Genomic DNA, 24,290 nt, shown 5'->3' on the forward strand with positions numbered 1-24,290 from the left:
CCATCATTTGTGGCATTTTTAAAGATCAATACTCAATGAGTCTTTTTGGACATCCACTGTATTTAAATTCATACCGAAAGTACCCTGATGCATCCTTGTTCAGTCTAAAATGGATAACCTCTCACTTGCTTACATTGAACTCCATCTGCCACCGTTTTGCCCATTCGCTTAGTCTATCATTATCCCTTAATAACTTTGTGCTATCATCTACATTGACTACAGCGCTGCTTAACTTTGTGTCATCAGTAAACTTGGATGTATGACTTTTTGTTAATAAATCATGTGAATTATTGAAGCCCTAACACAGATCCCTGTGGGTCACCGCTGGTCTTTTCCAGCCAATTGAGCACCAATTTATTATCCCTACTTTCAGTCACCTGCCACTCAATCAATTTCCCAGACATATTGGTAATATGCCCTTAATTCAACAGGCTTCTACCTTAGCAATCAGTCTTATGTGGCACTTTATCAAATGCCTTATGGAAGTCCATATTAGCAACATCTACAAACACTCCCCTGTCTACTACCTGAGTCACCTCCTCTTCTAAACATTCAGTGAGGTTGTCAGGCATGACCTACCTGTCATAAATCCATGCTGGCTGTACCCGATTTAACTGAAAAGTCTAGCTGACAAATTGAAATTTTCTACAGATAAATCAGTGGAGGGGAGGCAAAAATTAGCTATGATTTGATGGGAACAAGAAGACAAAATGGCCTACGCCTGCTGCTGTGCAAATGGAAGGTTCAAATTCCATCTGATTATGAGCATGAAACTCTCTGAAACCTTCGATCAGACTCTGTTGGAGTTTCAGGTTGGGTTGTGTTCACCACTCTGTTCTGAATAGCACAACACAAGAATTAAGAGGGGAATATTAAGTAGATCTCTTGAGCCTTCTGTATCAGTCGATACAATTACCCCTGACCTACTTCTCTGGCTTCTGCTATCCCTTGACTCCTTGAAACACTCGGTAGTCCAGCCTTAAAAATAGTCAAAACTGGATCATTCTTGGAATTCCTTGGAGTAGAAATTTTGAAAGATTCACAACACTTTTTCATGGAAGAAATTTACCCATACCTCAGTCCTAATAACTGACAAGCTATTCCAAGACTCTACTCCCACATTATAGATTTTCCAACTAACAGAAACAATCTCTGTGTCTACCCGATAAAACCCTTCAAAAGCTTGGATGTTTCGATGAGATCACCTCTCGTTCATCTCAACTATAGATAACATAGTCCCAGTTACTTCAGCTTCTTGTCATAGGACAATATCGCAAGGAATACTGAAACTGTAAAATCTTTAGTTGCACCATGTCATTAGTATGTTGGCACAAAGATTGGCAAAATAAGGATTTAAGCCAGCAATTTCACATGCTGAATTGTTTTTTGATGTATTTTAAGTTACTTGAGCGAGAAGATGAAGCTTGGTGCCACCAGATTTCCTTTGGGAGATGCAGGTAGTCCAAGGTTGCTCTAGAGCACATCTGATTGTTTGCAGTAAAATGAGCGAAGGCTTTGTATTTTGCAAGGTAATAATTGAAAGAAATGAAGGTACCTTTTCTGACAAATTGACAGGGGAAGCAAACAAATCATTGTGTGAACAATTAGGTCACCTGTGTTGCAGAAATGAATAATCGTGGGCTTTACTGCTGTAATACTCAGCTGTAATCATTTTGCTTGAACAGGAGGAGGAGGAAGAGGACATTGATAAACTGGTGAAAATTCACCGTCTGACAAATGCTCGCCAAAGCCTGAAGAGTGGCACTTCAGTTGTAAGTGAAACAGCAAAATATTGTAATTATCAATCTCCATATTTATAAACTCCTCATCCATGAGATGCAAACAGCAAAACTAATTTAAGATTGCATTTATTGCCTTTACATAGTCAGAAAGGTGGAGGATATGAAGGAAGGACTGGAATCTAGTCCATAGTCACAGGAAGGAGACTTTGTGGTGTGAAGTTCCAATTCAGGACAAGATGGTCAAGGACAGTGTGTTCAAAAAGTGGCCAAATGGTTAACGATCAACTTATAAATATTCAACAATACACCAATGGGAGATCCCTGACCAGCCACGTGATGGAAAGAAACTGGAGCCTCCAACATTAGATCCAAAGCTCCAGGCTACACTAAGCAAGTGTGTACTGTCATAGTAACTCGGACTTCTTACAGTTGAGGCACATTAGCTTATTTGGCTGGATAAATATAATGGACCACCCTATTTTGTGGTCTTTCCATCACAAACTGACCACATCTAATGACTAAGGTGTCAAGTGGTCATTGTACTGCTTGGCTACCATTAATATCCCAATCCAGAAAGTCTTCGTTTGATTTCTGTTCATCTGAGCAGTGTTTTGACTTCCTCTTTGATTCTCCTGCAGTTGAGTTTGGGGATTTAGTGGTTGGGAAATGGAATTGAATCAATGAATGAAAGTTGCTATTTTATCTCTATGGGCAAAAATGTTTCTGATTTCTTTTAAGGACACTCCTGGCCTTTTAAAAAGTATTTTACTGAGTGGCTCACTCTGGGCAGAAATGTATGTTTTCTTAATCATTCTACTCCTGAAAGCACAAACACCTTGCTAAGGTGATGTCACAAAGACCTATTGATTGATGTGCACTTTATTCAGAAATAAACTTCTGATTTTGATAAATTTTATCCAGCCTGCCCAGAGAATTCATAAATATACATCTCCAGCGGGAGTCACTGGCTGTTGTCAGCAATAGAAATGCTGCCTGTTTTTCCCTCCATATCCTCAGGCTATTTGAACCATTGGTTTTGTCATCAGCTAACTCCTGATGGATTGAGGTTTGAACCCTGGCAATTCTATGGTCTGAATGGCATGAGCTACTCACTGGTTAAACTGACTGACCTTTAGGGGAGAAAAGAAGTGTTATTTTTAAGGAAAACAGTATGATACAATTCTAAATGAATCTATCCTGATTATTTGCCTCATATACAAATGGATCAACCTAGGCCAGCTAACTCTAACAGTAACCGCAACCTTTTTTAGATGTATCATTTAACATTTTTAATGTTATCTTTTGTAAACAGCTCTATGTAGTTGACCAACTTTTTCTGATCATGAACCTTAATTCTCTGCATTTTCATTCTACCTCTACCCAAATAGTGAATCATTGAGAGAGGTTTCTTATTAAATCTTTCTTCATTCACACATAGGATGTGGATATCATTAGCTGGGCCATCATTTATTGTCCATCCCCATTTGCCATGAGAAGGTAGTGATGAGTTACCTTCATGCTGCAGTTTATTTTGTTGAAGGTAGACCCACACTGCAGTTAGGGATGGAGGATTTTAACCTAGTAACAGTGAATATATTTCCAAGAAAGGATGCTGAGTAGAAGGGAACTTGCGGGTTGTGGTGTTCCTATGTATCTGCTGCCCTTCTCCTTCAAAAAATTAGTAGTAGTAGTGGATTTGTAAAGTGCTGCTTAAAGACCCTTGGTGAATTTCTACAGTGTATCTTCTGGATAGTACACACTGCTACTGTTGTGTGTTGGAGGTGGAGGAAATGGATGTGGCTGCATTTGCCTGGGTGGTGTCAAGAGTGTTGTTGTTGGAGTTGCATTCATCCAGGCAAGCGGGGAATATTGCATCACATTCCTGACTTGTGCCTCGTAGATACTGGATAGGTTTTAGGGATTCAGGATGTGAGCTACTCATAGCAGGACTCTGATCTGATCTTGTAGCCACAGTATTTACATGACTAGTCCAGTTCATTTTCTAATCACTGATAATCCCCAAAATGTCAAAGCTTGGGGATTCAGTGATGGTAATAGCGAGTTCAGAAGATTTGTAGCTCAGGTTGAGGTTCTGGATGTGAGTTTGGTCGTTGAGCTAGAAGGTTAGTTCTCAGACGTTTCGGCACCATTCTAGGTAACATCATCAGTGAGCGTCCGACGAAGCCTTCATCGGAGGCTCACTGATGATGTTACCTAGAATGGTGATGAAACGTCTGAGAACTAACCTTCCAGCTCAGCAACCAAACTCACATCCAGTGATGGTAATGCTTTTGAATGTCAAGGGGTGAAGTTTGGATTCACTATTCTTCGAAATTGTCATTACCTGTCACTTGCTGCCTATTCCTGACCTGAGACTAATGATAGGTAGAGAAAGTTCTACATTAACCTGTGGTATCTGATTGAGGAGTATTTTATGGTCATACTGAACATCAAAAATGGGAGACGTTTTCCCAACCCTGGTATTCCTCAGCTTAAACGGCATAAGGCTTCCACCTAAAGTTCCTTGCCTACAGAAAAATAAGTTGAAGCCCCTCTAAACGGTACTGACTCTTCTAAATATATTAAGTTTACATAAATTGTGTTGAGAATACCCAAATATAATTTGGATGAAATAAATTTAACAAATGAGAATATCTAGTTTGCTTTGTTATTTAATTTACTTTTAGACTAATTTTTGTAATGTTTTTGTTTCAGAGTACAATAGGCAGCATGGTCAGCATTTACAGTGAGGCAGGTGACTATGGCAATGTCACAGTTACTGGGGAGATCGTCTTCCTTCTTAATTATGATCAAAAGAAACAAGCACTTAATATACATGTGAAAGAATGTCGTAACCTGGCTTATGGGGATGAGAACAAGAGAAGATCAAACCCGTAAGTGTGTGTGGTAATGGAGTGACAAGTGTTTCTAAAAATGCTCTGTGTATTGAAATGAACACACCTCACGAATTTGACAGCAGAATACAGGTATTCTTTCAGTTTAAAGTTTATCAGTAAATCTTTGAGTTGTATAATAATTGCCCTGTAGGCTGGAGATATGTGGATCATTTCAAACTGTTCAGTAAATTGAATATTTCATAGAATCATAGAATCTACACAATGTAGAAACAGGCCCTTTGGCCTAAAAATTCAACACCGACCCTCAGAGCATCCCACCCAGACCCATCCCTCGATAACCCACCTAATCTACACATCCCTGAACACTACAGGAAACTTAGCTTGGCCAATCCGCCTAACCTGCGCATCTTTGGATTGTGGGAGGAAACCAGAGGAAACCCGTACAGACACAGGGGAATGTGCAGATTCCACACAGACAGTCATCCGAGGGTGGAATTGAATCTGGGTCCCTGGTACTTTGAGGAAGCAGTGCTAACCACTGAGCCACTGTGCACCATGATGTGCTCTTGCTTGCTAGCAGCTATATTGGATGCTGAAATATAGTCAGAATATCTTGTGTTGCTCAGCGCATCCACCCACTTTCCTGAATGTACCTTACAACATTTTGCCAGCAATTGTGAAAGGCACTCTGGCAATCACCTAAATATTCAGAGTCTTGTGATGTGTACAAAGACTGCATTTTTTTAAAAAATTGAGGTGTGGGATTTGGGCATCACAGGCTGGCCTTCTTATTTTATCGCCCATCCCTAGTTGACCTTGAGAAGGTGATGGTGAGCTGCCTTCTTGAACTGTGACAGTCCACCTGCTGTGGGTTGACCCATAATGCCATGAGGGAGGGAATTCCAGTACTTTTAACTAGTGACAGCGAAGGAACACTGATACATTTCCAAGTCAAGATGGTGAATGACTTGGAGGGGAACTTGGAGGTGGTGGTGTTCCTATGTGTCTGCTGCTGTTGTCCTTCTCGATGCAAGTGGTCATGGGTTTGGAAGGTGCTGTCTGTGGATCTTTGGCGTATCTCTGCAGTGCATCTCGTAGATAGAACACACTGCAGCTACTGAGCATCAGTGGTGGAGGGAGTGGATGCTTATGGATGTAGTGCCAATCAAGCAGGCAGTTGTGTTCTGGTGTCAAGTTTCTTGAGTGTTGGAGCTGCTCCCATCCAGACAACTGTGGAATATTCCATCACACTCCTGACTTGTGTTTTGTAGATGGTGAATGGGCTTTGGGGAGTCAGGAGTTACATTACTCTTTGCAATATTCCTAGCCTCTGACCTGCTATTGTAGCTGCTACGTTTATGTGGTTTGCTTAGATGTTTGCTTAGATTCCCTACAGTGTGGAAACAGGCCTTTCCACCCAACAAGTCCACACCGCCCTTTGGAGCATCCCACCCAGACCCATCCCCCAATAACCCACACACCCCTGAACACTACGGGCAATTTAGCATGGCCGATCCACCTAGCCTGCACATCTTTGGACTGTGGGAGGAAACCCACGCAGACACAGGGAGAGTGTGCAAACTCCACATAAACAGTCGCCCGAGGGTAGAATTGAACCTGGGTCCCTGGCACTGTGAGGCTGTAGTGCCTCATGGTGAGTCCGACTGAGTTTCTGTTCAATGGTAACCCCAGGAGGCATGATGAGTTCGTAAGGCTTTTGCCTCTTGTGAAAAACTGTACTTAAAAATTAACTTTGCATGTTAGTTAAAGACTAACAACACTACAGTTACTGGAACAAGTTTGGATCATGCTTTATAGATGAGTTTATTGTCTGGATGTAGTTGTAAAACAAAATGTTGCTTTAATTCTGCCTGAGCACTGCATGTTTCAGCACAATCTCTCAAACCCTACTAACTGCACTCATCTGCCATGCTTTTCAGCTGACTGGTCTCTCTGGGTGTTATTGCCTTTTACAGCAAATTGAAAGACAGCTTTGCACAGCTGGATCATGCCCACAGAGGATCCATATAGCCAGCAGAAAAAAGAACTTTAAGTCCAGCAGTTTGGGATAGATTTCAAACTCAGATTCCAGAAGGCTTATGTCCCTGTCCAAATGAATTGGGCACACATAGTTCTGTCCAAGTTACCACCTTCAGATTAGCTGATGATTATAATGAAGTCATTCAAACCTCCAATTATCAGTAGTTTATTAGAATGAAAGGAACGTGTAGAGAGAAAATGGAAGGAGTGTAAGGTATGATCAGCAAAAACATATTTTTAAACATTATTCAAAATAAAATTGTTAGTTTCTTCATTAACAATTTAAAAAAAAAAACCCACAGCTATTGAATCCTTGCTTCAAGTATGGTGCTGTGATTGATCATCACCTTCTGTTATCTTGCTAAGATCTAACAAATTATGAGGGTGGAGACAATACAGACTCGCTATTTGGTCATGCCCTCATTGAAGTTCACTCATGCAGTTCTGGTGAAGTGTGCTGAGAGTGGAGAGGATGGCCTGTTTCTCCAATCCATTACCCAGTGTCCCAAGAACAAATATTTAACATTTTGAGCCTTACGTCGAAAGATAATTTGGGATTATTTGATCGCATCTTTCTAGAATACAAACCCAACCATCTTATGTTTACCACATCTGAAGGAAATCCAAAACCCTGGTTGATGCTGGAAAACTGACATTAAAAACAGGAAGTGCCAGAAATAATCAACAAATCAGAGACTATCTGTAAAGGAAGGAAAGTTTTGATGTTTCAGGCATGATCCATTGTTACAGTTCTGATGAAGGGATATGGCTGAAACATGCAGTTTTCCAATTTATAAAGTGAATTTGGAAACAATCTTATTCCAGTCCCATATCAGTGGTTGAACTGATAAACTAAGTTGTGTTATGCAAAATACTGCACTGTCAGATGAGAAAATCGCATGGAATTATTTTGAAATGCAGCGAGATGTCCTAGTGCTGTCTAAAATTCCTCCCTTTAACCATAAATATCATGTCTGGTCATTCATTTCAGGCTGTAAGGGATATTGCTGGCACAGAATACCTGCTAGACTTGTTGACTTAACAGTTATCATGCGTTATCGCAAAACACGTTTGAGATGTTTAGATGTAGAAAATATATTTATAAACACACAATGGGGTGTTTTGGTAATAAAGCTGCTCCTAATGTTTTACTAATTTTATAACTGTAATATCAGTTTTGATTCTCTACAAATGTACCAATTATTTTTTAAAAGGCCATGGTGTGGGGAATGATCTAATAATCCAGAATATTTTGCCACATGGGTTCAAATTCTACCACAGCAAATGTGAAATTTGAGTTCAATTTGGGGGAAAAAATCCTGAAATTGAAAATAAAAGCTAGCCATGCAATATGGATGATTGTTATACAAAACCCATCTGTTTCAAAAATGTCCTTCAGGGAAGGAAATCTGCCATCCTTATCTCGTCTGGCCGACATGTGTTTCTAGATCTGCAGCAAAGCCGTTGCCTCTGAACCTCTCTATGGGCAGTTAGGAATGGCCAATAAGTGCCTCATGGATCAACATAAGTAAAAATTTCTGGAATTTGAATGGAGCCAAATGCAGTCCATGAGTTAAAAACCAGGCTTCTGTTACTATGAAACAACATCAAACTCTGTCAGCCTCTACAAACCAGACATAGAAGTCTCAAATGACGCATGCCAGTTAGTGGGAAGGAATGTTAGCTGAGGCTGAAGACAGTTGATGCTGTCACGTTTCAATCTATTATTAGCAAGCAATTCTTCAAAAATAGGATAATTAATTAAAATATATTTTTTAAATCCTTTTTTCTGCAGCTACGTGAAATCTTATCTTCTACCAGATAAATCCCGACAAAGCAAACGAAAGACTACGGTTAAGCGTAACACAACTGATCCAGTCTACAATGAAACCCTACGGGTAAGGCTCAAAAGGCAGTACGTTCGTCTTTGCAATTAGCCTTGAAGAAGACATGTTTGTGGGATTTAAAAAGCTAAGGGGACGTATGGGCTGCAGTGCCTCCAGCTGTACTGCAAATTCAGGATTCCCACATCAAGGAAGAAATCATGTAATCTAGGACTCCAAGACTGAGTCTGGTCTGAAGGAAGTGTCAGGCATCAGATTTAAAAATTCAAACAAGAGTTTGATTCAGAATCTCTGTGGTATTTTAATAAAACTTCCAAATTATTTAAAATTAAATGCGGTGGGAACGTGCTTTTTGGTTTAGCTTTGGATGCACAGATTTCAACTTACCTTCAAAATACCTCAGTTAAGCATTCAGAACAACCTGATTGTATACCTATTATTGGCATCCCTTTTTCATCATTCAACTTCCTTGACCAAATATCATTTGTTGGTTAAAAAGGTAGATTGGTGACCTGTACCTCGCCCAGTAGGTTTCAATATTGTGTTTTTCTCCTGGGCCCTGAACTGGCACCAGTCTGGAATATTGGCAGTTTATAGTCAGCCACCCTTGTGAAGGAGTGATTCAATTGTATAAACTGTCCATAATTCCATACATGTTGTTAGTCTTTGATGTAGGAAATTCAAAATGTGCAGTGGGCGTGTTATTCTAAGGTCCTTATTGAGAAAATAAGGAAATAGTATATGCTGTACGCAGAGTAAAGTTATAATTGACCTGGTTTTGGCTCATTAGAGAGGGTAAAGATTATTACTTCAACAATTTACGTCATTTTCTCTATCACTATTGAAAGAAGATAAACTAATTTTTATGGCCATTGCTGAGTGTGTTTTGGATGTTTGTTTTTTAATAAGTATGACATTACGGAGTCGCAGCTAATTATGAGGACGTTGCAACTTTCTGTCTGGCATTATGACCGTTTTGGGCGCAACGCTTTTCTGGGAGAGGTGGACCTCTCATTAGATATTTGGAACTTCAACAGTGAGTCTGAGGAGTGCCTTCCCCTTCATGGTAAGGTAGGAGCACAAATCTTTAATAAAGCTTATTTTGACAGTCTAAAAGCAGCAAACTGATTTTCTACAACCAAACTAGTGCATATGCTGGAAATCTGAAAGAGACACAAAAGTGCAACAGAATTTCAGCAGGTCTGGTGGCATCTGTTGACAGAAAAACAAAGTTAACATTTGAGTTCAATATGCCTCCTCCACTTTTGAAGAGTCGTATCAGACTCAACATTAATTCTGCTTCTTAATCCATAGATGGTTCCAGACCCTGCTGAGTTTCCCCAACATTTTTTTTTCTTTTCAAACTTTGAACTGTTTTCTCCCTGAACACTGTCAAGTTCAGACAGCTTCTGTCAGGCACAGGGAAAGAATCTGAATGCTTGTGGTACAGATGGATTTCAGACTTCCATATTTTTTGCAGTAGCTTGTTGTAGGGTTTGAATAGTTCAGTTGGCTAGTTCAGCTGGTTTGTGATGCAGAGTGACACCAATAGTGCAGATTCCATTACTCCATCAACTGAGATCACCATGAAGGTCCCACTTTCTTGATCTTGCTCTTTGCTTGAAGTGGGGGACCCTTGGGTAACGTCATCACCAGTCATCTCCCTTTATTGAGAGAGTAGCCATGTGGTCCTCTGGGATTGTGGTGACTTTGATAGAAACAAAAGATCCACTTTAAGAATCTTTAAAGTTCTTCAGAATGCCAACAGAAAATATTGAAATAACACATGCAAGTCCCACTTGATGTTCAGACATTCTGATGGCTCATGAGTCCAACTTCACCTCCATATCTCCAGCTGTTAAATAAGCAAGGAAACTTTGGGTAGATGACGTGAATCCACTGGATATAGTTTCTTCTGCTTAATTTATCCACACAGTTTGCAATTTGAAACATCTCCATTAAATTTCTCTTGGCCTTTGCTTCAGATTTATTGGAACAGTTCCAGGATTTAAGGATTATGAGAAATTGGAATGCTTCTTAAAAGAGGGAAGGCAAATTAGACATTTAATAGAGGACTTTAAAACTATAAAGGACTGAATATTACCTTTTTTATTTTGGCTAAATGCCATTTTCCACTGGGTTTCTGTCCAAGGCATCTCTTGAGTTTTCTCATGTGATTGTTCCAAATCCATCTCATTAGCTACCTACCCTGCCCATGTAGTTTCCTTCTCACCTGATTCTACCATTCACTGTACCTGGAAGAACTCACGTTGCTGAGATATGAGATTGAAAGGCATCCCTCGTGCTGGCACTATTTTGGAAGGCCTGCCCTGATCAAGCATGGCAGACCAGAGCTGCTGCTCATAGTCCACCCAGCCTATCCCACAGCACAGAGGTGGCATGGAGGGCACTGCCTCACACACGGAACTATACAGATCCACATTAATCAGTGTTTGAGCACCTGGCCATGCATTCTCACCAGCCTGCAGTCATATCCCATCTCTCAATCCTAAGTCATGAGTACTCTGTCCCCAGTGCTTGCTGGAACCTAGCATCTTATTCCAAGTTATACTAAAGGGCCTACGAGATGCATCCAAGCAGAAGAACCTCATCATCACCAGGGCTCACATCTGCCCCACCTTTCACGCTGGTTGAAAAATGGACAGCACTGTATCTACATTCCATCAGTCAATGGGTTGCAGAACAGAATCACCAGCCACGTTTGCAGACCGTAGCTCTTGTTTCCCAGTAACCAGCACGGAAAGCAGCTGATGGAGTGAATCCCTTTCTTTTGGTGAATTCAGCTGGGTTAATGACATGAATCTCGCAGTGTATTGTGTACAGTCTATAGCACATTGTAGCAGTGTTGCTGAATCTGGACTGACCCCTATCACAGGCAATGAGGTGAAGAGATGTGATCTCACACAGATGGCATCACTCACATCCTTGCTATTTTTGTGGTGAAACATCCCACACAGGTGCCGAATGGAAGGAGCCAGTCACACACACGTTCAGTAGAGCAGTCACCTTGACGGCCAGGTGGATGGGATGGCCACCCACTCTATCAGGTCCCAGGTCCTGCTCAGTAGCTGGCACAGTTCAGTGACAGTATCTTAGGACATCCTCAGTCTGCACCAACATGGAGTCCCACTCATACACAGGAAATGGCATTGAGGATCGAAGACTCTGGCTATCCTCTGTGTCTTCAACATATCACGAGTGGCCCTTCAATTGCAACCTCTTCATATGGTGGGAGCTGTTCAGTTTCTGAGCAGGTTACTGCTGGTTCTGGGCTGGCACATCCTTTCCTTCTCCCTCACCCTGCACCATTGTTGCATGGCAAAAGTTGCAGTGATGACCCACTGCTGTTGCTGGCTCTGTTGGCCACACTGGCAATGAACCTATTTGGGCAGCGTATGCATGAGAAGAATTTCTGACTAATGGGAACAGTGGAAAAAGTTGCATGTCTCAAATGACAGGTTGACATGTTTCGTCACAGACACACAATGACCCATTTTTGTAATTCTGCCATTGGACCTTGATTTTAATGAGTGCTTCACCAAACACGGTGAAGAGCGAGATAGAGAACAAATGCTGCATGAGCACTAATATCCTTCTACACTAACCTCTTATCAGGCATGAAAGACATCATTGCGGATAAGAGAGTGAGTCTTCCCTGATGTTTACAATTTGGGTGGAGAGAGAATCCACTTCATGACATTTACCTGAGCTGTGTTTACTATGGGCCGTGGATGCCAGGTGGGCATGATTACTTCTCAGGAATGTCTATCCGTAATTTGAAAGGGCAAATAATACATTTTCCATTGTCTGTGGCCAGCATTTGAACCCCACATACTTGTACACTGCATGAATTTCATACACACGGTGAGATGATTTGAAATTGCTCTCTGCAGATGCTGTGGAGAACCATCTGTTGGGCAGAAGAGGAGCCTGCATTTTTGGCCATCAAAATGGCAGAGGCTCTGGGCGTGCTCCCAGACAATTTCCATCAAACTGACAGTGGCTCTGAGCTTGGTCCTAGATAATTTCCACGTGAAATTTGCTATTAGCAATCAGCAGATTATGGAAGGCCACAGCAGTTACTCAAAACATCCTTGTCCCATTCCCTGCCTGAATCTCGATGTAACCTCCTATTCAGCACTCACTGGACAGCCCATTTCAGCTAAACCCTAATTTGTAGCCATTCATCACATTGAACATACTGTTGTCCTCATGCCCTGAGCCCAATCACTGCACCTTGCTACTATTCACTTTCACAACAGTGGTGCTGACTTGCTGCTCCCCCTACCTATATCATCACATCTCCTACCACTGGCTCTCTCACTCATGTATCGGTCACCCACCCCGTTACCATAACTGTCCTCCCCTCCACAGCCCAGGCTGCTGCCTGCAGCCCTCCTGGCATTGAGTCTCTCCATCTTCCTTCCCCTACTGTGCCCCCGATACTGTCACATTTCCCCTCACTCATTCCTCAACTGCCCATGGCCCATGCCCTGGAATATACAGATATGGGACCCCTGACTGATCACCCCCAGTGGATAGGTGACAGCAGCCAGGTCTTTGGACTCTGGACTCTTTTTTTTAGAATGTAACAAAGTCCACAAGGTTTTAAAAAAAATTAATGAAATCAACAAAAAGCAGCTGATGTATTCCGGGACAGAATTGTTTTTCAATCCTTTGAGACAAACTTGATGGGAATGCAGCAAGCATTGCTACTTACATTGGCTTGAACACCACAATGTTGCACTTCAACTTACCCCATTTTGAATGATCAACAGTAAATTACTTTTTTTAATACCAATTATTTTTTCCATCTTTAGATTGCCTGCACTTAGTCAATAGTTTGAACTTTCAAACTCTCCCAAATTTATTCTAAATGTAAGCTGCATAATGGTAGTCATGGAAAGATTGATCAGATCTTTTTCTCCTGTGTTAAAAGTGATTGGTCTGTGTTCTACACTTATCCACATCAAAGTGGCTGAGTTTAAAACCAATCTGCATCTACAGTGCCATACGATGGAGTTCTAACCTAACGCAACACTGTATCTGCCTTCTCATGCCATAATCCAAGTGGAAATCCTCCAATTCGTTCCAATTTAGTTTGTACACAAGTTTGCACTTTTAAAGATAAAATTATGCTTTTTGTTACAACAGTTAATACATTTTCAAATTATGAAGGAACAAGCATTCTAATAATCTTACGATGACACTTTCAACATTTGGTTTTCAGTAGCATCAGAGTATTTTACAGATTATGTTATCCCCAACTCTCTCGAAACATCTAGTTCATCACTAAATGTTACTGAAGATCTTGAAGGAATGCAAAAAGGTGGAATGAGAAAAGCTCTCTTGGCTGATCAGAACCACTCCCACCCCCAATTTTGCATTGTCTTGGCGTCTTGATTCATTTCAATTTTCCAGTGTAGGTGATAAAACAGATAAAGCTTTCAAGAATCCACAATTGCAAACTTCATCCTTTTATAAAATTACCACGTTATGAATAGTGTGCTCCTGGTGTTTAGTAACATTGAAAACTTTACATTTAAGTGTATCCTTATTTCTTCTTTTCTTCTTTTCTTTCTCTATCCAGATATTTACCTGACACCAACTTAAAAGAATAAAATGTACTCAGGACTAATTAACATTTGATTCTTCATAAATTCACCATCAGTTTACATTGTTGAAATATGACACTGACCGCAAAGATGTGAGATTTAGCGACAGTTGTTGGAACCAACAGTAAGCGTGAGGCTAGAAGAGGGACTATCAGACATGTTTCAAGTGCAGTAATAGTATGACAGGGCTGTGTACTATCATCTAAAACTGTACACCAAACAAATAGGCATAAAATTTAACTTTACTTCTGGAGTAAACACGAGACAAGAACATAACAAACTTGTGGTATGGTGACAACACAATTTACAGAATCAGACGCAACTCTGGAGTGAAAATTGAAGCATTTCATATTGGAACAGTAGGTTTGTCTACTTAAATCATTAAAAATACAAGGAGGCAAATGTGATGCAGTAATTAGGAGAATAGAGAAAGGTAGAAATAATTTTATGAAAATAGAAGATATACTCAAGATTATACAGGGAATAACCCATAAGATGCTATAGTTTACTCACTTTGATATCCATCTCAACATTTGGACAATAAATAAAATGACCTGTGGAAGAATGTGGAGGCCAAGGTATTTTCTTAAAAAAAAATCCATACGGGGTGCAATAAGCCAAATTGAGATATTAAACATTGTGGCAGCAAAAAATCCTGAATGTGACATTCAAAAAAGAAAAATATCACTTTCAGCAATTTGATCGTAGCAGAAGATATAGAGACATGTCTTCTGGAGCAAACTGGAGGGGAAAGGAAGAGTGGTCAACCTAAGTGTGATTGGATGATGGATGTTGCAGAGTAGTTATTACAGGAGATGTGTGAGGGTGATGTGAGACAGACAAATGTGACATATCATGTAAGCAGATCTGCTAGTGTAGCCACAAGCAGCGGAAGTAGAAGGGCATTTTTGCTGAAGAGGAAGGGAATTTAATGTTTGAGGCAAGTTTCCCTTTCACATGCAAGTAAACTGGGAGGAACAGCTGTCAATCATTTTCGGGAGTCTTGATGGAACGTTAGGACAGTGCTGGCCTTCCTGGTGAATTAGACCTGTGCAGAGTAGAAATCCCACTTTGGGATATCTACTAGGCAATCTGAAGCTGTTAACCAGCAGCACCACCACCAGGAATAGTGACCACTGTTGGTTCTGCACTCTGACCTTCAATAAGGATCCTTAGAGACAGCAATTAGTGGGCGAATGGGATGGAGCTCACCAACAGAATTTTTATACATTCATGGGATCTGACCATCTTGGCTAGGCCAGTATTTATTGCCTGACCTTAAAATGCCCAGAAAAGTAACCCAGATTGCTGAGAGTCTGGAATCATATGTAGGCCGGATTAGGTATGGAGGGCAGATTTCCTTCCCTAAAGGACATTAGTGAACCAGATGGTTTTTTTAACAATGATCACCACTGGTTACATGGTTGCCATTAGACTAATTTCTTTTTGTTACTCCTGATATTTATTCAATTCAGATTTCACTATCTGCCAGGTAGGATTCAAACCCTTAACCTCTGGTGTTCTGGATTAGTAGTGTAATGACATTACAACTATGCTCTTGTCTCCCATAAACAGTTGATGGAAGGGTCAGTGAGCCACACCCATTCCAAAGCAACAGACTTTGCTGACCAGTTGTCCCACAGTCAGCTTCCCAGATTGCTGGTAGAATCTGTGGGGAGGTGAGATGAAAATGACGTGTCAGAGGTTATACAAAGGTCGGTTTTGATGTTAGGCTGGGAAGGCCAACCTACTTACATCGAGGACTCAAGGTCTCCACCCAACAACCTCTACTGCTCTGAATATGCCAACAAAGTCTGGGGTGTGGACAGGGCAGTGGGTGGACGACATCTCTACCCAATGGGTGATCTTCATGAGCTACATCACGTTACGTGGTAATTAATTAGATAAGTAGTTGTAGCCAGCCTTGCAGACTTTCAAAATCCAGGACAATTTGTCATCAAATGGTTAATTACCCAAATATTAATGACTTATTCCAAGAGATTATTCCTGCAAAGCTTTGCAAACTATTGTTAGCAAACTTTGATTAATTGTAAAGTTCTTAATTTTTCATCTTTTCATACCAGTTTGGCTTAGAAGTGAATCACAATCACAGTTCTGGACTGGCTCCAGACTTTGATACATTACCAAAGACTAGAAGGACATGCAAAATAGCTTTTTCAAGTGAACAATCTTCATTACTAGCATATGATCAAAGTTTTTGGGAAATTACCACTGTACCAAGAGTAAAAGATTTGGATAGTTTGGCATGCTTTTAAAGTATTGGTCAGAAATTAAGTAATATGTTACTTTTCACATTCTGCTACTGACCAATTTTCATTCTGTCTTCATGTCTCTCAGCTCTCATGTACCAACTCCCACTTGTGTGACAATTTTTATTTTATTATTATTTTATATCTGCTGGTTTGAGAGGACAAGAATGACAGAACTAACCCCAAATTTTACAGGCCAAAAGAAAGTGATTAAAAGCATATTGTGTCCTTTATATGCTATGTATTTTGTGCATAATGTCAGGTTTCTCATTATAAGGAGTTGAAATCAGCTATACGAGTTTATTTTTGCACTGAGCACAAGCAACAAATAAAAGGGAGAGAACCCAAGTTGTTACCCATGACCCAAGAATCACAACATATGTTCCCAAAATTTCCTCATTGTCATATAATACAGAATTTGAAAGGTTATTTTACTCCATTTTGATATTTCAGGCAAATGCAGAAACTGGTGTTATCCCTCCATATAAAGGGGAATTGGTACTTTCAATAAAATATATTCCAATGGCTAAAAACATTGCTGCTGACAAGACTAAAGGTAAGATGATAACAAATGTTGTTTTGCTAGTTTATATCTAATTGATTCACCACACAAGAAGTTTCCTTACCTGGGCTGCAATCCATTATGAGCAAAACATGTAATACCCAAGAACAAAAACAGATGTTACTGGAAAAGCTCAGCAGGTCTGGCAGCAACTGTGAAGAAAAATCAGAGTTAATGTTTCGGGTCCGGTGGCCCTCCCTTAGAAGTGGGGAAGGGTCTCCGGACCCAAGACACTAACTCTGATTTTTCTTCGTTCATGCTGCCAGACCTGCTGAGCTTTTCCAGCAACATCTGTTTTTATTCCTGATTTACAGCATCCAGAGTTCTTTCAGTTTTTGTTACATAATACCCAAGACATTCTCTTTCCAGTAGGCAGGAGCTAATTGTGCACAGGCACACTTCTAACAATACCAGATGTGCTATTTATGATTCAGTTGGTCACAAATCATCCAAAGAGGGAAACTTAAGAATTGTAAATGTATTTTTTGATTTCTGTAACAGTTTGAGACAAGACGACAAGATTAGTACCATTTTAGTGTCCAGCACCAATGAAATCCAATAAAGTGGGCAGGTGACCAACTCCTAATTGCTTTGTCAATGATGCCTGCTTTGTGTGAATTAGCCAGCCGCTTACTGTCTCCATACATAACAAATTACAAACATAAGAATGCTGTGTTTTCCCTTACTAACCGTGTCACTAAATTGTTCCATGAATAGTGTTATCATTTTGAATGCAGCTGACTATAACCCGTGAGAATCATTTTGGGTAAGAATTAAAAATAACTTCCAGCAGAAGGTGGCTGTACCTTACTGCATCTAGAGATGATACTTATCAGCATGCAAAGTAAAACCAAGTCTTGTAACTTCATTATCTCTAACAGGAAAGAAAACTGTAAGGTCAGCAGAGGGTGGGGAACTACATGTGTGGATTAAGGAAGCCAAGAACCTTACACCAATGAAAGTTGGAGGGACGTCAGACACTTTTGTCAAAGGGTAAGAGTCAGCAATATGTCTCTGTACAATTTACTGTAGCTAAGCTAACTATTCATGTCTAAATCAGGTGGATCTCTTCATGTCCTCCAAACATATGTGAGCAGGAGAGGAGAATGAATGAAATATGAAACAGAACATAGAAAATTTCAAGAGAAAAGTCTCCCACTTTTAAATAGCATCACAAATTATGGCCCCAGATTTGCTTGCTATTTCTTTCTTTGACAGGGTTTGTGCCTTAAAATGACTGTTGTGGTATTATTGCAGGTGATTGCTCAAATGGGATTCAGTCTGCTGGTTTCTGCCCCATAGATACTGTCACAGCTACAACCTTTTAAATACTGTGGCCATAGGAGCAGGTCAGAGGTTGCTAGATGATATAAGTCAGGGCATGGAATGATCCTCAATTGCCTAAACATATGGAATGCCAATTACTTTCAAGAAGCTTGACACCCTCTGGTTCAAGGTGGCCTGTTTAATTGGCATTCCATCCACCAACAGCGTACGGTGGCTGTAGCATACACTATTTTAAAAAATACATCACAACAACTCCCCAAGACTACTTCATACTAACCCCATGACCTTAACCATCCACATGGCAGCAAATCATGGGAACACCACCGCCCATAAATTCCTCTTCCATCCAAATACCATGCTGACTTGGAACTGTATCTCTGCTTTACTGACGTTGGGTCAAAGTCTTAGAATGGGAATTCCAACAGCGCTGGGGGTGTATCAATGCCAGATGGACTATACCTGTTCAAGGGGTGGCTCATGACCACCTTCTCAAACAACTGTTGGCCTTGTCAGCAACACCCACATCCCACAGAAGGTTAAAATCTGTATTGATATTGCTTGCGTTATGATCTAGAGCCTTCAATGTATGTATTCAAATAGCAGAATTGTTTTAGTTTGGAGTCTGCAAGTTGAAGAAACTTTTGAGAAATGTTTGGTGAGGACTGTTTCAGCACTTTTCCTTGCACCTGGATGGAGCTTGACTGGCCTCTGACAATCCATAACCCCACTAGAATATTTTTGATCTCGGATGGAGCTATTGCCTATTACATCTCTGGAGTTTCTAGTTTTTGGTGCCCTGTTGTGATCTCCTAAATGCCATTTACAAGCTGAGATGTAAGGCTGAATGCTACTGCCTTAAAGAACAATCTTGTTTGGCTGTAATCCAGCCATCACCATTCAAATAGTCCTCGAGCTGCATGTTCATTGATCACAGAGTTGGGTGGTGGTGATGTTGCCTTTGACCTTCTAGATGGTAGTGGTCATGGATTTAAAAAATGCTGTCTAAGGAGCCTTGATGAATAGTACACACTGCTGCCACTGAGCATCAGAAATTGAGGGAGAGAATGTTCTGAGAATATGGTACCAATCAGGTAGGCTGCTTTGTTCTAGGTGGTGACAAGCATTCGGTCACATTCCTGACTTGTGCCTTGTAGATGGTGAAACAGTTTTGAGGGATCCAGAAGTGAGTGGCTCACTGCAAGATTCCTAACCTGTGGCCTGCTCTTGTAACCCCAGTACTTATATAGCTAGTCCAGTTCAGTTTCAGGCCAATGGTAAAACCCAGCATTTTGATAATGGGGGATTTAGCAATAGTAATGCCGTTGAACGTCAAGGGGCAATGGTTCAATTCTGTCTTGCAGATAGCCGTTGCTTGGTACTTGTGTGACACAAACGTTACTTGCCACCTTTTGGATCTTGGGTTGTTTCAGGAACTGATGAATCATGAATGATGCAATCATCAGTGAACATCCCCACTTCTGTCCTTACAATGGTGGGAAGGCCATTGATGAAGCAGTGATGATGATTGGGCCAAAGATGACGAACTCTTAGAGATTTCCTGGAACTGAGATGACTCAGTCTTAGATATGACTGCCAAACAACAGGGAAATTTTTGTCTGATTCACATTGACTCCACTTTTGCTAAAGCTCCTTGATGCCATACACAGTCACCCTGCCTCACTATGCCGAATATTACTGTGACCAGTGGAGAGTTTTTCTCTCCGATTCCCATTGACTCCAGTTTTATTTAGGCTCCTTGATGCCACACTTGGTCAAATGCAGCCTTAATGTCAACTGCAGTCACTCTTGCCTCTGGAATTCAGTTCTTTTGTCCATGTTTGAAACAAGGCTATAATGAGATCGTAGCTGAGTGGCCCTAGTGAAACCAAAACTGGCTGTCACTGAGCAAGTAAGAGAGTCAGTCATACAGCACAGAAAGACCCTCCGGTCCAAGTCATCCAAGCCCACAATGTTTCCCAAACCAGTAGTCCCACTTGCCTGCATTTGGCCCAAAACCTTCTAAACCTTTCCTATTCAGGTACCTGTCCAATCATCTTTTAAATGTTAAAACTGTACCTGCATCAACCATTTACTCTGCCAGTTCATTCCACATAGGAACTAGCCTCTGTGAAAACATTGCGCCTCAGTTCCCACTTAAATCATTTTCCTCTCACCTGAAAAGTATGCCCCCTAGTTTTGAACTCCTCCATCCTAGGGGAAAGGCCTTAGCTATTCACCTTACTTATGCTCCTCAGGATTTTATAAACCTCTAAAAGGTCACCCCTTAACCATCTCTCCTCCAGTGAAAAAGGTCCCAGCCAATTCAGCCTGTTTTTATAACTCAAATCCTCTTGTCCCAGTGATATCCCGGTAAGTCATTTCTGAACCCTCTCCAACTTAATAATCTTCCTTTAGTAGGGTGACCAGAACTGTACATAGTACTCAGAGTGACCTCGCCAACATCCTGTACAACCTCAATGTGATGTCCCAACTCCTAAACACAATTGTCTGAGCACTGAAGGCAAGCATGCTAAATGCCTTCCTAACTACCTGTGATGCAACATTTAAAGAACTATGCCTACTAAATTCTCATTCAAATCGTTTTATATAAATGACAAAAGTGGACCAAGCACTGATCCCTGTGGAAGGCCACTGGTCACAAGCCTCCAGGCCGACAAAACAACTCTCCACCACCATCCTCTGCCGCCTCCTGTCAAGAAAGTTTTGTAACCAGTTGGCAAACTCTCCCTGAATCCCATGTAGTCCAATTTTTACTAATCAGTCTAACATGCCAAACCTGGTTAAAGGCTTTACTAAAGTCCAAGTAGACAATATCTACCTGTCTACCCTCAATCATTTTAATGATATCCTCAAAAAAACTCCAATCAAGTTAGAGGCATTGCTTCCCATGCACAAAGCCAATTTTGATTATCTCAAATCGGCTCCTTGCCTTTCCAAATGCACGTAAATCCTATCACTCAGAATTCCTTTCAACAACTTAGCCACCACTGATGTCAGACTCACTGGTCTGTAGTTCCCAGGCTTCTCCTTACAGCCTTTCTCATATAAAAACACAACATTAGCCACTGACTAATTCTCCAGGACTACACCTGTGGCTACAGATAATACAAATATCTCTGCTGGGGACACTGCAGTTTCTTTCCTAACATCTTACAATGTCCTTGGATACACTTGAATATATCCCAGAGATTTATCTGCCATAATGTTTTTGAAGACCTGCAGCACCTTATCTTCTGTAATATTTTCAAGATATCAATATTTATTTCCCCCCAAATTCCCTAGCCTCCATTTCTTTCTCCTCAGTAAAAATTGACGCACAATATTTGTTTAGTATTTCTCCCATCTCCTCCCATGAATCCACACACATGACTTTTGTTGAGCTTTCACAAGCCCTTAGTTTTTGTTTACTCTTAATGTACTTGTAGAATCTCTTTGAATTATCCGTAACTGTGTCTGCCAGGCCTATCTCATATCGTCTTTTTGCCTCCTGATCGCTGCTTGATAGTATTGTTGATGACACCTTCTATCACTCATGATCGAAAGTAGACTAACGGGATAGTCGTCACATGGGTTGGATTTGTCCTGCTTTTTGTGTACAGGACATATCTAGGCAACTTTCCACATTACCAGGTTGATGCCAGTGTTATAACTGTACTGAAACATCTTGGCTCGGAATATGGCAAGTTCTGGAGCACAAGTCTTCGGTACTATTGCTGTAATGCTGTCAGGGTCCACTGTCTTAAGTAGCCAGTGCTTTTGGCCAATTCTTGGTATCATGTGGAGTGAAGAGATTCGGCTAAAGACAGACCAAGATGTATCACACACTTGGCTGAAGATTGCTGTGAATGCTTCAGCCTTATCTTTTCACTAATATGCATTATTCTCCCATCTTTGAGTTTAGGGATAAATGTGGAGTTGCCATCACCACATCCAAGGGAGTTGCTCAGTTGTCTTCCACTATTCATGACTGGATGAGGCAGGGCTTAGATTTATCCTTTGATTGTGGAATCACTATCGTTGCTGTTATTCTGTTTGACAAGCAAGTCCTGGCTTGTAGCTTTACCAGGATGATACCTCATTTTTGAAAGTTGCTCCTGGTATGCTCTCCTTGAACCATGGTTGATCCCTGACTTGATGGTAATTGTGTGAGCCGCAAGGTTGCAGATTATGTTCAGTTATAATTCTAATGCTGCTGATTAAATTAGATTCCCTACAGTGTGGAACAGGCCCTTCAGCCCAACAAGTCCACACCGCCCCTTGGAGCATCCCACCCAGACCCCCTATAACCCACACACCCCTGAACACTAAGGGAAATTTAGCATGGCCGATCCACCTAGGCTGCACATCTTTGGACTGTGGGAGGAAACCGGAGCACCCGGAGGAAACCCACGCAGACACAGGGAGAATGTGCAAACTCCACACAGGCAGTTACCCGAGGCTGGAATCGAACCTGGGTCCCTGGCGCTGTGAGGCTGCAGTGCTAACCACTGAGCCACCGTGCCGCCCTGATGGTCCACAACATCTCATAGATGTATGATATTTCTCCCATTTAGCACATAATAGTGCCATATAACAGAATGGAGAAGCTAGATACATCAATGGCTGGCAGATTGGTGAGGATGATGTCATATTTTTCTCAGTCAGTTTCCTCACTACTTGGCAGAGACATTGAAATCCCCCTCAAGAACAGAAGTTGCTGGAAAAGCTCAGCAGGTCTGGCAGCATCTGTGAAAATAAACAATGAGTTAACATTTTGGGTCTGAGGAAGGGTCATTGGACCCAAAACGTTAACCCTGATTTTCTTCATAGATGCTGCCAGACCTGCTGAGCTTTTCCAGCAACTTGTTTTTCTTCCTGATTTACAGCATCCGCAGTTGTTTCGGTTTTTATTGAAATCCTCCACCGAGACTACGTCCTTTGCCTTTGCAATCCTCAGTGCTTCCTCCAAATGGTGTTTAATGGGAGAAGTACTGTTTCAGCAGCTGAGAGAGTGCAGTACACAGTAAAAAGCAGAAAGTTTCCTTGAGCATGCTTGACCTGATGGCATGATACTTAAGGGTTTCGGACTCAATGCTGAGGACTCCCAGGGCAACTCTCTCCTGATTGTATACCACAACACCACCACCTCTGCTGAGTCTGTCCTGCTGATGGGACAGGATATTTCCAACTATGGTGAAGGTGGTGACTGGGGTGTTGTCTGTGGGTGTGACTCTGTCAGGCTGTTGCTTGAATAGTCTGAGATAATTTCCCCCAGACGTTAGGAAGGAGGACCTCACAGGGTTGCATTTACTATTATTGTTTGAGATATCTAGGTCAATGGCAGGTTATCTATCCAGTTTCATTCCTTTTCCAAAACATTATAGCAGTTTAGCACAACTATGGGGTTTGCCGTGCTATTTAAGAGGGCTGTTAAGAATCAATCGTGGTGCTGTTGTCTGAAGTTGCAAGAATGTTAGATTGGATTAGAAATGGCATTTCTATTTTATCACTATTGCTGTCTTCTGACTTAGAAAGACGAGGATGATCTACAATAATTTTCCTTTAGAGTGTTGCTAGATTATAACTAAAGACAATCTTCATCCCTGTTTCAGGTATCTACTACCATTCAGAACAAAAACATCTAAACGGAAAACTCCTGTAGTGAAGAAGACATTGAATCCTCACTATAACCACACCTTCGTGTATAGTGGTATAAAGCTTGAGGACTTGCAGCATGTTTGTCTGGAGCTGACCATCTGGGACAGAGAACCCTTGTCCAGCAATGATTTTCTTGGAGGTGTTCGCCTTGGAGCAGGAAATGGTAGGGGAACAGAGGTTGGGAGGGAAATGAGGAAGGATCTGACCTGAATTTCAATTCATAATTCAGTAGATAAATTGGTATTTATTGAAGTCAGCTGAAATTTACAGAAAGAATGAATAATGGTGAGACTAATGAAACTTACCAATTTTTACACAATAATTTAACAGAAACTTGAGGCAAGCAGATTTAGACCCTCGATGTTATGCATCATGTGGCACACTATGCTGCAC

At 41.1% G+C, this 24,290-nt stretch overlaps 1 protein-coding gene across 1 annotated transcript in view; it reads left to right on the top strand.

The window, feature by feature from the left end:
• Positions 1-24,290, top strand: part of sytl4 (synaptotagmin-like 4) — an 88,888-nt gene that overhangs the window by 57,479 nt on the left and 7,119 nt on the right. Inside the window, exons 11-17 of the mRNA XM_048544514.2 lie at positions 1,686-1,772; positions 4,458-4,636; positions 8,436-8,538; positions 9,394-9,555; positions 16,844-16,946; positions 17,834-17,945; positions 23,852-24,060. Of these exons, the coding sequence (XP_048400471.1) occupies positions 1,686-1,772; positions 4,458-4,636; positions 8,436-8,538; positions 9,394-9,555; positions 16,844-16,946; positions 17,834-17,945; positions 23,852-24,060 (955 nt within the window). The remainder of the gene's footprint in view (positions 1-1,685; positions 1,773-4,457; positions 4,637-8,435; positions 8,539-9,393; positions 9,556-16,843; positions 16,947-17,833; positions 17,946-23,851; positions 24,061-24,290) is intronic.

Source organism: Stegostoma tigrinum, chromosome 15 (genome assembly GCF_030684315.1).
Source record: "Stegostoma tigrinum isolate sSteTig4 chromosome 15, sSteTig4.hap1, whole genome shotgun sequence".
Classification (NCBI taxonomy): Eukaryota; Metazoa; Chordata; class Chondrichthyes; order Orectolobiformes; family Stegostomatidae; genus Stegostoma; species Stegostoma tigrinum.